The following is a 13,190-nucleotide window of genomic DNA, read 5'->3' as shown; positions in this document are numbered from 1 at the left end:
AAAACGTCATCTCAGTTGTTTATTTTGACTTTTTTTAAAATAGAGTTGTACAGGTTATAGGTCATGTTCATGGTAAATAAAAGCTTTGAAATAATTTAGTTTTGCCCTTTTTTGTTTTGTTTTGTTTTGATAAAGTATTAAGAAAACCCGGCGTCTGAAGAGGCGTGTGCAGATGTTTTATATCCTCTGTGTGTAAATAAAAGAACATGGCATTTGTTTTAAGTGTTTTATTAAACAGTCACTTTAAAATATGTATTATGTATTTTTTAAAATGTACTAAAATGGTAACAAAGACAATCAAAAGCAATCAATCTATTTTAAATGAGTAATAATTTACTATTATAATATAAACTGTGATAGGCCACACTTAATCTAACTGATAATAATACAGTGGCACAGCAAGCAAGACTGATTGAGTGAATATTTATGAACATTATTTATTCTTAATGTGAATTGACTTTTAATATGCATAGAAATAACAGTGTAGGTTTCTGTATGTTAACATTCTTTAAAACGTTTGAGTGTTCAACCCTAAACGTTAAGGAGAAGATACACAATGATGTCATCTAATTAACTATTAATACATATAAAGATAACATCCATCCATCCATTCATTTCCCGTACCGCTTTTTCCTCACAAGGGTCGCGGGCGTGCTGGAGCCTATGCCAGCCATCTTCGGGCGAGAGGCGGGCTACACCCTGAACTGGTCGGCAGCCAATCGCAGGGCATAAAGATAACAGTGTAGGTTATTTTAAAATTCTTTAAAACGTCAACTACGGTAGGTTTGTATGTTAAGAATACACCGTGATGTCATCTCACAAAATGAACGTTTAGAATTTCAAATACCCTATCAATATAGAAAAGTTCATGAACACATCATGTTGAATGAGAATTGAATTTCCATTTCATTCGCATCACAAAGGCCTTTCCAAGAAAATGTGCAAGCCTATGAAGCTTCTGTTGTTCATGAAACAAAAGCAGCACACTCGGTGAGATGTAGCAGTTTTGGAATTGGGAAATATTCCCTACAGTGAGGATGTGAATCCTGTAGAAAAAGGAAGTTACAGTGTTGACGTGAATAAAAAGCCAGTTGCGTAAGTGTGACCAACAGTACTCACTCACATGCCATATTACCTTTTTAATGTCATTCTTATTATGTTTTTGTCTCTTCCCCTCACTACTCTACTCAACATGTTTGAGAAGTTAAGACCTCAGAAAGGTCCTTGGTCATTCCGTAATGAATAAAGTCCACACACACACACACACACACACACACACAAATCACAAACTGGGCATACCAATTCCACACTGAACAGCAGCGTGCTCTATGATGCTATTGTGAATGTTTCACGTTGGTGCAAAACAGGTGAGAAATCATTTGGAGTTTCAAGTTAGATTCTCCATCTCTTGAAGGCCATCACCAAACTCCAGCCGTAGCAAAGCGTCACCACAAACGCAAATATCTGTGACAGAAAACCAACATGAATCAACTTGTTGGACAGCGTTTCATGAAGTAAAGAACTGTACTGACAAACTATCAATCCCGAATCATTTTGATTGATATTAACGCACGCAAATGTCTGATGAGCATTTGATTCAGAGCCCAGTGGACCGGTGGGCAGCCAAACTTGTCAGAAATCCATGAAACCATCCATCTCGCCACCTCTTTTGGACACCGTTTGACCTCATTCATCACGGGTGAGCTTTGGGCGAGAGGCTCGGTTACAGTCCGGACTGGTGGCCAGTCATTCACGGGGCACGTGTAGACAAGCAACAATTCGCCCACGCATTCACAGCAATTTTCATTCACACGCTGACACACAACAAGAAAGATTTTACTCACCGTTGCCACCACATTAATATTGTACTGGTTGCCAGTCAGCACAGTGAATACATTTCCCCGAGGGTAGTGTATACACATTACAGTTGCGGTGCTGTTTGGCAGGGGCGTGATGATGGCTCCTCCGTTGGCTGCCGTCGTCGCCGCCTCCAGCACGAAGGCGGCAAAATAGAAAACCAAAGCTATAAAATGGTAAAAAACATCCTGCAAAGGAGAAGAGAGGATGTGTTAGGAACTACAATGGCACTCAGTGCACAGATCTTCACCAAGGCTCGAAAGAGAAGTGGAAGGCCTCACTTGTGTCGGTACTTGCGGAGGATGGATGGGTGGGAGTATTTTTGATTTGGGATGTCGCGAACAAGTGAAGCGAAAGTGTTCGAAGTGAGAATAAATTCCTGTGTTTGCATCTATATCAGGTACAACTCTTCTCCTTGAAGTTTTGTATTGTGGTGACTGACTCGGGAGACACCTTACACAAACGCTCAACACAAACACTTGCTCCTCTATATGTTTGCTGTGCAAGCACGTGAGCTTCAGTCTTTTAAACACATTTACGCAGTACGTGGCTCAATCGCAGTCGGTGTTGAGTATTTGTCATCGGTAATATTGATTTACCATCCATCCACCAACCGTTTTTTGAGCGGATCAAGGAGGAAAAGTCCCTCTTAACACACCCCACACCAAAGCGTAAATGGCCAGAATAATATTTCAGAGATATCTAAAAAAAATAAATAAATATGCATCTGCAGACGTTGATGGGAAGGGGAAACATTTTTCAAATTCTGTTTGATTATCAGTACGCGTGCATCCTGCTTATGACTGCGGTGTCCAAAGCTAAGGCACGTGGGTAAGCTAACAGTATATATATATTGATATATATATATTTATATATGATTATAGTATATTTATATCACCCATATGCTGTAGTATCAGCTCAGCATCCATTGGAACCCAGGCTAGTTTTTGCCAGTAGAAAAGCATCAATAGCAAGCACAGCTGTAATGAGCCAAGTAGGGCGAAGGGGAATAATAAACCAACAATTATCAAAGCAAAACCTTTTTGCTTTTGTGCAAGGTGAAGTTAATAAGAACGGGAAGTTTCTAAAGGCTTCAGGTGTCAATGCGTTCAACTAAGTGAACCGTGACGGTGCTACAAACATGAAAAAAAGAAGAGGGCATTTGAAGCAAAAAAAAAAAAAAAAAAAAGACTGTAATCGCATTACATAGGGAAACAAAAGCACGAGAGAGGAGTTTGTGTTGTCAATTCTGTGAAGCCGGCGGGACAACAACAGCGAGGCCTTTGTCGTGTTCTGGTGTGAGATCATCGTCCATGTCGCTCATTGTTCTGATGGGGAAAAAAAACAGCACATGCTTGGCTTGTCCCGCGAACAAAGCTTGGAGCAAGGTGCAGACCCGAGCTTCACAGACACTGCACAAGGTTTTTGGGCAGAGCTAACAGGACTTTGTAACAAACACAAAATATGTGCAACAATTAAGAAACAGATTTTATATCTTTGTTCGTGTAGGAAAGCATTGTAATTTGCCCACATTAGAGCGCTTGCTGTAACTCCAGATATGAATGGCTCGTGATGACAAATGGCTACAAAGGAAACCGCAATTGTCGTGAGAGCTTTTCTAGCGTTCTTCAAATCCATTCGTGTCATTTGTCGGGAAGATTCTCGAGAGCCATGAATGCATCATTTAGCACCGCGATCAAAACAATAACTGGCCCTCTCTGCGGGCGTGAACACGATCAGAAGCACTGACCTATATTTACAACCTAAATTCTTTGATTTGCTCCATGAAATTGTATTAACTTAATCCCAACCGTCGTAGCGTTTCACTCGACAGCACTGCTTCCCGTACGTGTATGTGGATGTTAAGACTTCTTTGTCCAATCCGATTTCAGCCTCCATGTGAAGCCATGTTACTCTAATCAGCCCTTGGGCTTTCAGAATCAGTAGCGCTGGCAGATGGAACATAAACAATATTAGCAATGGAACTATTTCTTTATCCAATCAGAATTCAAATTCACCTCACAGGGCCAGCTATTTTTTTTAATAGTGGTGATCGTCAGTGATGCAACTTTTGTGCTGTGTTGCGTTGTACAAAACTACCATCACGCTGGCACATGCAGCACAACTTCCTCTTTGATTTCATAATATATTTCATGAAATAACGTAATCCATTAGAGTGTAGTTTTACCAATTTTTTTTTTTTTGGGTGTGTTAGTGTGTTATTAAATGAAGGTTTGAAGAGGTTGGTCACATTGGCGATGATCTGGATAAAGGACTGTTTTTCCACTTTTGTCAAGTTTGGGGGCGAGGCAGAACCCGTTTTAGTGAGGATCTGGAAATAGCAGGGTAACTTTGTGAGATAAGACAATGGCCAAGGTAGAACCCAGGCTGGTGCAGTTTGTGTGACTTTTGTTAACTTTGTGAGATAAGGTCGAGGCCAAAGATAAAAGTGGTTAATCCTGAATGTTGTCAAATTTCTGAGATTGGCCATTGGCTATGGTTGAATTCATTTTAGCGTGGATCTGGGTATCGCTGCGGAACGTATATGATATACTGTATGTCGTAGTGACGATATAACTCCATCGTTACTATTGTTATTTTGATGTCTGGGGTCTTGGGTTAGCTCTGTTGCTACACAAATGTAGCCTCCGAGATGTTAACACACGTTATCATTACATTGTTACACCATCATTATGCGAACGCTGAATCAGAGGTTTCGCTTTCGAAATCACAATTAATTAAACAACAACATAGGACTTCCTTTATTCTGAGGAGAGCTGCAACTGTTGCCAGGTCGCATTTACTAAAAAAAATAAAATAATAATAAAAATAATAAAAAATAAAATTAAAAAAACACATACAAAATATTGAATGATAGAGGTTTCCATTAGCCTAGCGCTGAGCCTGGATATTGATGGAAGCGCCACAAATGAAGCCAAAAAGAAGCCATCCCGAAGTGGACGGCGACCGCGGCAGATAGAATCTGAGAAAGTTTATCCAACATGGCGTGAAAGAGTTGGTTAGCTAGCCAGCAGGCTAAGTAGCTAACGGGCTAGCTGCAAAGGTGGCAACTTGTACTTATTTCGGAATAGTACAAGGAGTAACGATTCGGTTCGGACTATTCGTTACTATCAATACGACTAGTGAATGGGGATTGAGCACGAATTTGTGAGCTTTTGTGTGACCAGAGTGACGTCAGACACACTGCATTTCGGACGCGACAATAACATTGGACGAACCATGAATGATGGTTAATGTAGTGGCCGCAACACTACTACTTTGCGCTCGCATGTTCAAATCGCCCGGAAATACACATTTATGGCGCTGCTCGAGGAGCACAGATGTAAAAAAAAAAAACATTGCACATTCCATTATCTTACAATGTAGATATCAACAGTGTGCATTCCATGAAAACTGGTTGTAGTACCATTTACTTTGAATAGTATTTCTTCCACTAGATCATTGTAGATGTGATTTTTTTCAATCTATTCTTTCTTTTATTATATTATATATATATTCTATGTAGACAACGAGGTAGCTCCATGGATACACGATTGTATGGCTGCTAAAAGGAACAGACAACAACAGGCTCGAATATTACCTACCAAAAAGTTCCAGTCAATACTGATGCGGTCAGCCAGGCCGGTGATGAGGAGGAGGAGGTAGGCAGAGGAGAGGAGGAAGGCGGTGACAGACACAAACATCACCCAGCCTTGCAGCAGAGGGACTGGCACATTGGAGGAAGCCACCAGGATCCATACTAAACCACCAAAAAACTGGAGACACGGGCATCGGCATGTGAACGCGCTACACGACTTGGCAACATTTCAAAGAGTCCCTTTTAGACGGATACCTTGTAGTACCGAAATGGTACTTTCATGGCAATTTAGCCCAAAAGTCAAACCAAAATTTGGGTTGAAACCACCATCGTGGGTGATGCCACCAAATCAAGGGAGACGTCAGCTCATTAAACATCTGAAGAATTCCTGTAACAAGTGTGCTCATGATAAGCACAGAACCAGAAATGGAGCTCAAACAATTATTCCTACATTTAATAGATGTTAACATAATATTTTACTTAATAGACTTGTTAATTGCAGCAATCCTGATACAATCGGGGAGTAGTTGTACTTTGTTTTAGTTTTACGTTATAGTTACACTTGCATGACTGCCGAGACGTGTTACAAAATTGCCTCTGCGGTCAATTAAGGCTTCGTGAGGGTCACCCTTTGAAGTAATTCACTTTACATGAATAAGCATGGGGAAAATTGCTTTGCAAATAGAACATAAATGTCAACCAGCTTCCTGGGATGGGTTGGCAACAGTATCTTTTAATGGAATACCTTTCTGAGCGTCACTTAGAAATGAGCATTACTATCATTGTCTAAGTATTGCCAGAGCTCTTGTGTTGGATCTTTCAAATGAAAGTAAACTTGTGTAGTTGCTTCTTATATTGCGTAACGTTCTTTGGCCAAGAAGCTTATGTTTACTACCGCAATTTCTGTATCAGACGAGCAAGATACACAGTTTCCGTGTTAAAATCCTTACTAAATATTAAGATATCGGATTAATGAACAAGCTAAAGTAAATTGAGTTTAAAACGCAAGTTGGGTGGAGCATCACAATCACGTGTGACAATCCTATTAAGGACTATACTGTATACTGTATTTTATTACCTCATGAGAAAATCAAGTTGAAATACCCTAAAGGTCAGAGGTGTCTAGGACGCTGAGATCACCTTGCAAGTGTAAAGGTCGTCAGGAGAGACCACGAGGTTGCTATCCTATGCTGCTAAACATCCACGATAACGAGTTCCTGATCGAGTTTGAGGACAGCCACCAATGTATACTACTCAGCTACACTGACCAGTTCAATGAGGAATATTTGAATTACAATGGAAAGGAAAGGGGCGTTTTTATAACAAGGAATAAAATGAGACATTGTTGAACATTATCAGCGTAGTCCACACGAAGAAAAACGTTAACGATCAACACTTACTATTTCAAAGCAGAAAAGAGCTCCAGAATAAGTCCTCAACACTTCCAGGCCCAAAGGCAACGAAATCGTGGGCGCTGAGAAAGAGGTGGCAGCGGGATTTGTGGCCGGCTCCGACATCTCTGCGTCCGCCTCTCTCTCTCCTCTTTCTCGGTCTCCTCTCAGGCTCGCTCACCCCCCCAGGGAACCCAGCGGAACAAAGGGCACGAGACGCGGGGGAAATTCCTCTGGAGTCGCGTGTCCCTCTCCGAACTGAACAGGTCGGACAGGTGCACCGGCCACTCCCCTTGGAGCCGTGATGCTGCGTTCAAAGACATCACGGAAACCGTTTGATCCAAAATGGTTTGGGATTAAATGCCTATCAAATAGAGTTCACGGTTGTTTTGTTGAAAATTGATGGCGAGTATATCAAATATATTGCGCTACAAAAGATGCAGGTGGACACACGTTTTTAGCATGATTGGAAATTCAAAATCTTTTCCCCGATAAAACCGATAAAATACCATTCTTTTTCAATTTTAGCGGAAACACTTTCACTATTCCAAAATTGGGGGTTCAAATCTGGTTTCTGGACTTCCTCGATGGTTCACGTTGTATGCTTTTTCCGTGTACTCCAGCTTCCTCCCCTTTCCTAAAATATAGATATTAGGTTAATTGAGGACTCTAAATGAAAATTATAATGTATAATTATGATAATAATTTTAAATATGAATTATAACCAGCAATTTTTTTTGTACACATCTCATGTTTCCACCCATTAAAATAGAATAAAACATGTTTTCAATGCAGTTGTGGTCGTCTCAATCACAACTGAAAGCAACAATTCTGCACTTGGCCTTTGGACTTATTCCTTTTGTAAGAAGGAAAATAAGGATGAAATTGGTCATAATGAGTGGAAGTGACCAGAAGAAAAAATGAAGTCCAACGAGGGGGACAATGGTGTGGCTACTGGTTAACTCAATTAAATGCAAAAACAAATAAGTCCACCTAGTATTCATGCGTGTAGAATTAAAGATGACAACAGGAGCACTGTGGAAGACTTCCACACTAATGTCAGAACACACACACACACACAAAAGAGTTCAACTTAATGCTTTGAGAAGTTACTTTGTTGTAGGGTTGTCCAGACTATGCCACAGTTAATGTTTAGTCAGGATTTGGAATACAAGAACCAATATTGACATAACCTCCAAGAGGACATTCTGGCGCAATTTAGGAGGGTGAGCATGAGTGCCAGGGTACATCACGTGCTTTCATGCCATTGTTTTTAAGAGGCCCGATGCTTGCTTGGCAAATCTTGATCAACTGACAGCCTGATATTTTCAAAGAAAAGGAAATGGATGAGAAAGTTGTGAAAACCATTTTTATTTATCTAGGATTTAGCTTTACAGGGACTTTAAAAGTACAAAATATAAAATTTCCCAAGGCAAAAATAAAAGGGGCTAGTACAGTATTTGTATTTTCTTTTTCATTATTAACACAGTTTTTAACTTTGTTTTATGACGGTTAAGAGTGTTAAAACATTCAAACATTGCTTGTACACTAAAATATGATAGTGGCAGTTTGACGCTGGAACAGATTACTTCTATTTTGATTATTTCCTGGTGATGCAGAGGTATGGAACATATAAGAAGATGCTGATCATTGTTTTGCTCAATTTAACAAGAGGGCGTGGGCGCACACACACATGCACACACACGCGCGCGCACACACACACACACACACACACACACGTACACACGCACACACACTGCACGTTAATCCTCACAAACCCAAGAGAGAGGCTCGCTACAAGGCATGTCATTCCATCCCCGCCCCGAACGTGAGAGTTCCGCACAGTCCTCGTAACCGCCATCATCGTTTGGCTCCCCTTCCTGCCAGAATCCTTCAAAGTCCAGTTCGTCCCCATTCACCCACTTCCACTTGCCCTCGTGCTCCAAGTCAGACAAACCAATCCAGATTCGATCGTAATATTTGGAGATAAAACTCAGCTCCTCTTTGGAGGTGATAATGACCAGGTCGCCTCCTCTGTCTTGACAGTCCCTTCTGCTCGTTTTCCACGGCTTCGTTTCGCCTTTCTCAGAGATGAAGTAGCATTTCTCCTTGAATTTGACCCAATGCAACGGGCAAGGTTTTTCTAAAGGAAGCACAATAAATTGATCATTTTACGGCAACAAAATCTATTTTTAAAATAACAGCCTCACAGAAGTGCCGAAACAGTACCTGCCCTGCGATAGTATGAATATGTGGCGCTAGTGTTTCGATACTCTCCCATGAGCAGTGATGCCAGTACTAACGACCAATACCTAATGACCACTTTTTCGAATAGCGAGTATTCAGTGTAGGGAAGATGACTTTGGAAACGTTGAAAATTTAATCCTTGTGTAATTAGTTCAATTACTCTCTCAAAGTAATATAACTCATTACATTTCATGACATTTTGATGACTTTTTACATTTTTAATGAATGCATTGGATTTTTTCTAAAAAAAAGTGGAATAAAACCACAGATCATTATTTTGGATTTAACCACATGATTGTTCTTTACACAAAGAATAAACCAATAACAAAGCGTAATTAAATGTGAATACATAATAATAAAAAATGTGTTTGTCGCATTATTTGTGTAGCGCATGTGGAAAAGCATGTTGACCTAATGAAAAAGGTGCACAATTTAGGCAATATAGCTTCATATGGCAACCCAGATAAGTGAATGTTCCATAAAAAAGTCAAGAATTATAAAGATGAAACTGTTCATACGTAAATGTGATTTTAGGTGTTCAAAGTGTAACGATGAGTCTAACCTTTTCAAAATTTCAGACAAACTAATAGATTGAATAGAATAGAATTCGAGGTTATATTTGGAAAAATATGTCATGTTCGAGACGATGCAGAATGGCACATGGCCAGAGAGAGCCAATCACAAGCGCCGGCTTTAGAAGGAGGAAATGACCTGAAAAAAAACAAAACAACAACAACATCCCATCTTTTTTTCCCACAGATTTTCCATGTCTAACTAAAATTGTAATCATGGAAATGTCTAAAAGCAATTGTAATTTAACTACACATTTTCTCCCAGCAATGTAATGGATTACAATTACATAAATGTTGTGATTAAATTACTTGATATCATTGCATGGAATTTGTTACTCCCCACCACTGTGAGACACGGTGCATTCCTTTTGTGACTACGATGAATCGCACAAGTCGAAGGGAGGCCCATTTGGCTCACCGAAGGTGCGTTACCACACAACAGCAACTTGCTCAAGTTAGTAAGCCACCAGGTAACTTGCAATATAGCGAGCGTGACCCAGAGGCCGCAATGTTTGTAATACAACCCACAGTCAGGGTTTCAAGAAATAAAAATGCTGGGAAGTGCGCTGCTTATTTTCCTGAGTAAAAAGTGTCAGAAAGGTTCTAACTATTTGAGTTTATGTTTGTTCTTGCTTGTTTATTGCCGCATTAAGAACTGAGTTACGCTCCCATGTTTGGCTTGCAATGCATTATGGGTTGTTTATTCATGACCTACTCCATAGCCGTGAATACAGTCTGCATCGCTACGTCTGTACAGCACTGCGGTGTTTAGTGTGCAAATAACCGTGAGAACACTGTTCATTCGCTTAGCAATTGATATTGTGCTCGTTTGCCACGCTGCTTCGTGTACGGCAGTTTTAGTTCTTCATGTAATCGGTATCTTGCCCATTTAATGTGTTAAGCAGGAATCCCCGAGAAGGAATGGTGTGTGTTTATAATCAGGTTGCAACTTGTATTTTGTGTGCGGTATTCACCTGTGCTGTTCCGATTTAACTCTTGAGCCTCCTCCTTTGAGCAGTCTCGACTTGCAACCAATGTGCTGATTTGGCTCTGCAGCACTTCCAGCTCTTTGGTCAGGTTGCTGGATATCAACTTCAGTTGGTCTCGCTCATCTCTGAGGGTGTCCCGCTCTGTTCTGAGGCCGTCTCGCTCATTTTGGAGGGTATCTATCTCATTCTTGAGGGCGCCCCGCTCACGTTTGAGAGATTCTTGCTCCTTTTGGAGGGTGTCTCTCTCATTTTTGAGGGTGTCTCGCTCATTTTTGAGGACCTCTTGTTCCTTTTGGAGAGTGTTTTTGTCATGGTTTAGAATGTCTCGCTCAGTTTTGTGAATTTCTTGCTCAACTTGAAGGGCGTCCCGCTCATGTAGGAAGGTCTCTTTCTCATTCTCGAGGAAGTCCCGCTCCTTTTTGAGTTTTTCGTCCTGATATCTGAGGGCTCCTTGCTCATCTTGCAGGTTGTCACGCTCATTTTTCAGGACCTCCTGCTCATTTTGGAGGTTTTCCAGTTCAGTTCTTAAGGTGGCTCCTTCCTTTTTCAGAGCATCACGTTCAATGTGGAGATTGTCTCGCTCGCTTTTGAGGGTCTCACATTCATCGTGGAAGGCGTTCCGCTCGTTTTCGAGAATGTTTCGCTGGTTCTGAAGTGTGTCCCGTTCATTTTGAAGGTGGTCTCGCTCCCCTTTGACGGTGTCCTTCTCCTTAGTCACAGAACAGAGATTGGTCTCTAACTGCTTGTTGCTTTCTAACAAGGTGGTGTATCTGCCTTGTATCTGGAAACATTGTGAAGTCAGATTGGGACACGTGGTGAGAGGCAATTGTTCAGTGTCCGGTCCCACGTCTGCAAGAAAATGAGCACATACTGAATCCTTAAAAGGACCACGGAAGAATGCTGTCATTAATAGCAACTGTTGATGATCTACAGTGCAGCTCTGCGCAGACTCATGCAATGACGTGTCGAATGTTGTTTGGATTAGCAATCGTGTCAAGGCATGTACTCACATTGGCCCACCATGGCTATAATGACAACCAGCAGCAGAAGATAGAGCAGCCCCAGACACACTGCAACAGCTCCAATCCACCACACTGAGTCCCCCCACAAAAAGGAAATACAATGTTAGCAGTGCTAATTGCTAGTTTTTATGTATTTTTGAAATGCATAAAAATCCAAGATATTCTTACCTGATTTTGGAACTCTCTTTCCGTGTTCTGATTTAGACTCCATTAATTCCCAACCATCTCCCCTAATCACCCCCGACTTGCTGTTAAATGTCACGGACATGTGTCTGATTTGTTTTCACCCCCTCTTGGTTGTCACCTCACCATAGGGTTCACAAATGTTGCAACAAACAGTCCTTGTTAAGGCACTGGGATCTGCTGAATCAGGGGGGAAAAACAAGCAATAGCCACGCCTTTGGATGGGTTTAAAGGAACCGTATGGGGAAAAAGAAAACAAGTTCTGACTTCTAATAAGTGTATGGAGCATTTGATCTATTATTGTTTTTATTCATACAACTGCTAATAACTAAAAACTGTCATCGTTAGATAATCAAAAACTATGTGTACTTTTAAGTTTCTAGAATGAGTAAGATGTAACATTTTGGGCCCTTTTTTATCATCAGTAAAGGGCGGACTGAATCTTTAAGATTATAGGACTGTCAGCAAACTTCATATTTCCTTTTTGCAATAACAGGAAGTCACCAAGCTTAAAATTGTGCATGGGCAAAATTGTTATTGTATATGAATTTGCAGTCTCAACTGTTAAAACATCTCACCATCAAATTATTGACAGTGTTGAGGATGAAATCTAAGTTTAGTCCGATCAATATGTGCCATCAAAACATTTGGTTAAATGTGCAATTACTCCCATCCATTCCTTTTCTACACTGTTTGTCCTCATTAGGGCTGCAGGTAACGGAAGGATATCCCAGTCGAATTCATCTTTTGGGAACGTGTACTTCCTTCAGTGTCCCCAAGGAAAACATGCAAATCTGCTGTATGCCGGTAGGACACGCCCCACTTGACTTGAGTGTTAGTGGCGTTAAAATGAATCACACGAGCCCTCACCCACCCTAATCCTAAACTGTGTTAACCTGAAGCCTAACTCCACGGACCCACTCCATTACTCCTTTTCGATTTTACTTCATACAAATGTGATACAGACTTAGAATGGTCATCTTGTGACATCTGCATAGCCTGCCCTTCTCGCCATGCAGGAGCCAATCATGTTGCAGCAGGGCGTGTCTTGCGTAGAACACAAGTGGGGTTCCTAATAACGTGCCACACAGTGTGAGGCACATGAACTTTTCTAGTGCGTCAGAGGTCATCCATTTAAACTCAGACCGCTCAGAAGAGAATACATTTGTTTGTGCACCAACTTGCAGCGTAAAACTACATTAAATCCAACATTTTCCGAAATGACACTTCAAATGGACACAAGTCGAATAAGTACATCATTTATTGAACTGTACTTGCATGGAAGTCTGTTCATTAACTCAAGATGCTGAGTAGACAGCCCCTCCTCCTCG

General features: G+C 41.0%; 2 protein-coding genes across 2 annotated transcripts; both read right to left on the bottom strand.

Annotated features, from left to right (window-relative positions):
• mal2 (mal, T cell differentiation protein 2) lies at positions 1–7,089 on the bottom strand. The gene is made up of 4 exons (XM_061675840.1): positions 6,856–7,089; positions 5,463–5,633; positions 1,845–2,045; positions 1–1,464 (listed from the first exon to the last, which is right to left on the bottom strand). The coding sequence occupies exons 1-4, from the start codon at positions 6,970–6,972 to the stop codon at positions 1,393–1,395; spliced, it is 561 nt and encodes a 186-aa protein (XP_061531824.1). The 5' UTR covers positions 6,973–7,089; the 3' UTR covers positions 1–1,392.
• A 1,112-nt stretch (positions 7,090–8,201) lies between these two features.
• On the bottom strand, positions 8,202–12,031 carry LOC133401799 (CD209 antigen-like). The gene is made up of 4 exons (XM_061675205.1): positions 11,845–12,031; positions 11,665–11,748; positions 10,640–11,503; positions 8,202–8,989 (listed from the first exon to the last, which is right to left on the bottom strand). The coding sequence occupies exons 1-4, from the start codon at positions 11,942–11,944 to the stop codon at positions 8,610–8,612; spliced, it is 1,428 nt and encodes a 475-aa protein (XP_061531189.1). The 5' UTR covers positions 11,945–12,031; the 3' UTR covers positions 8,202–8,609.
• Between the last annotated feature and the right edge of the window lie 1,159 nt (positions 12,032–13,190).

The sequence above is a fragment of the Phycodurus eques genome, chromosome 4 (genome assembly GCF_024500275.1).
Source record: "Phycodurus eques isolate BA_2022a chromosome 4, UOR_Pequ_1.1, whole genome shotgun sequence".
Classification (NCBI taxonomy): domain Eukaryota; kingdom Metazoa; phylum Chordata; class Actinopteri; order Syngnathiformes; family Syngnathidae; genus Phycodurus; species Phycodurus eques.
Note: the sequence above shows the minus strand (reverse complement) of the source record. Positions and strands in the feature narration are given on the sequence as shown.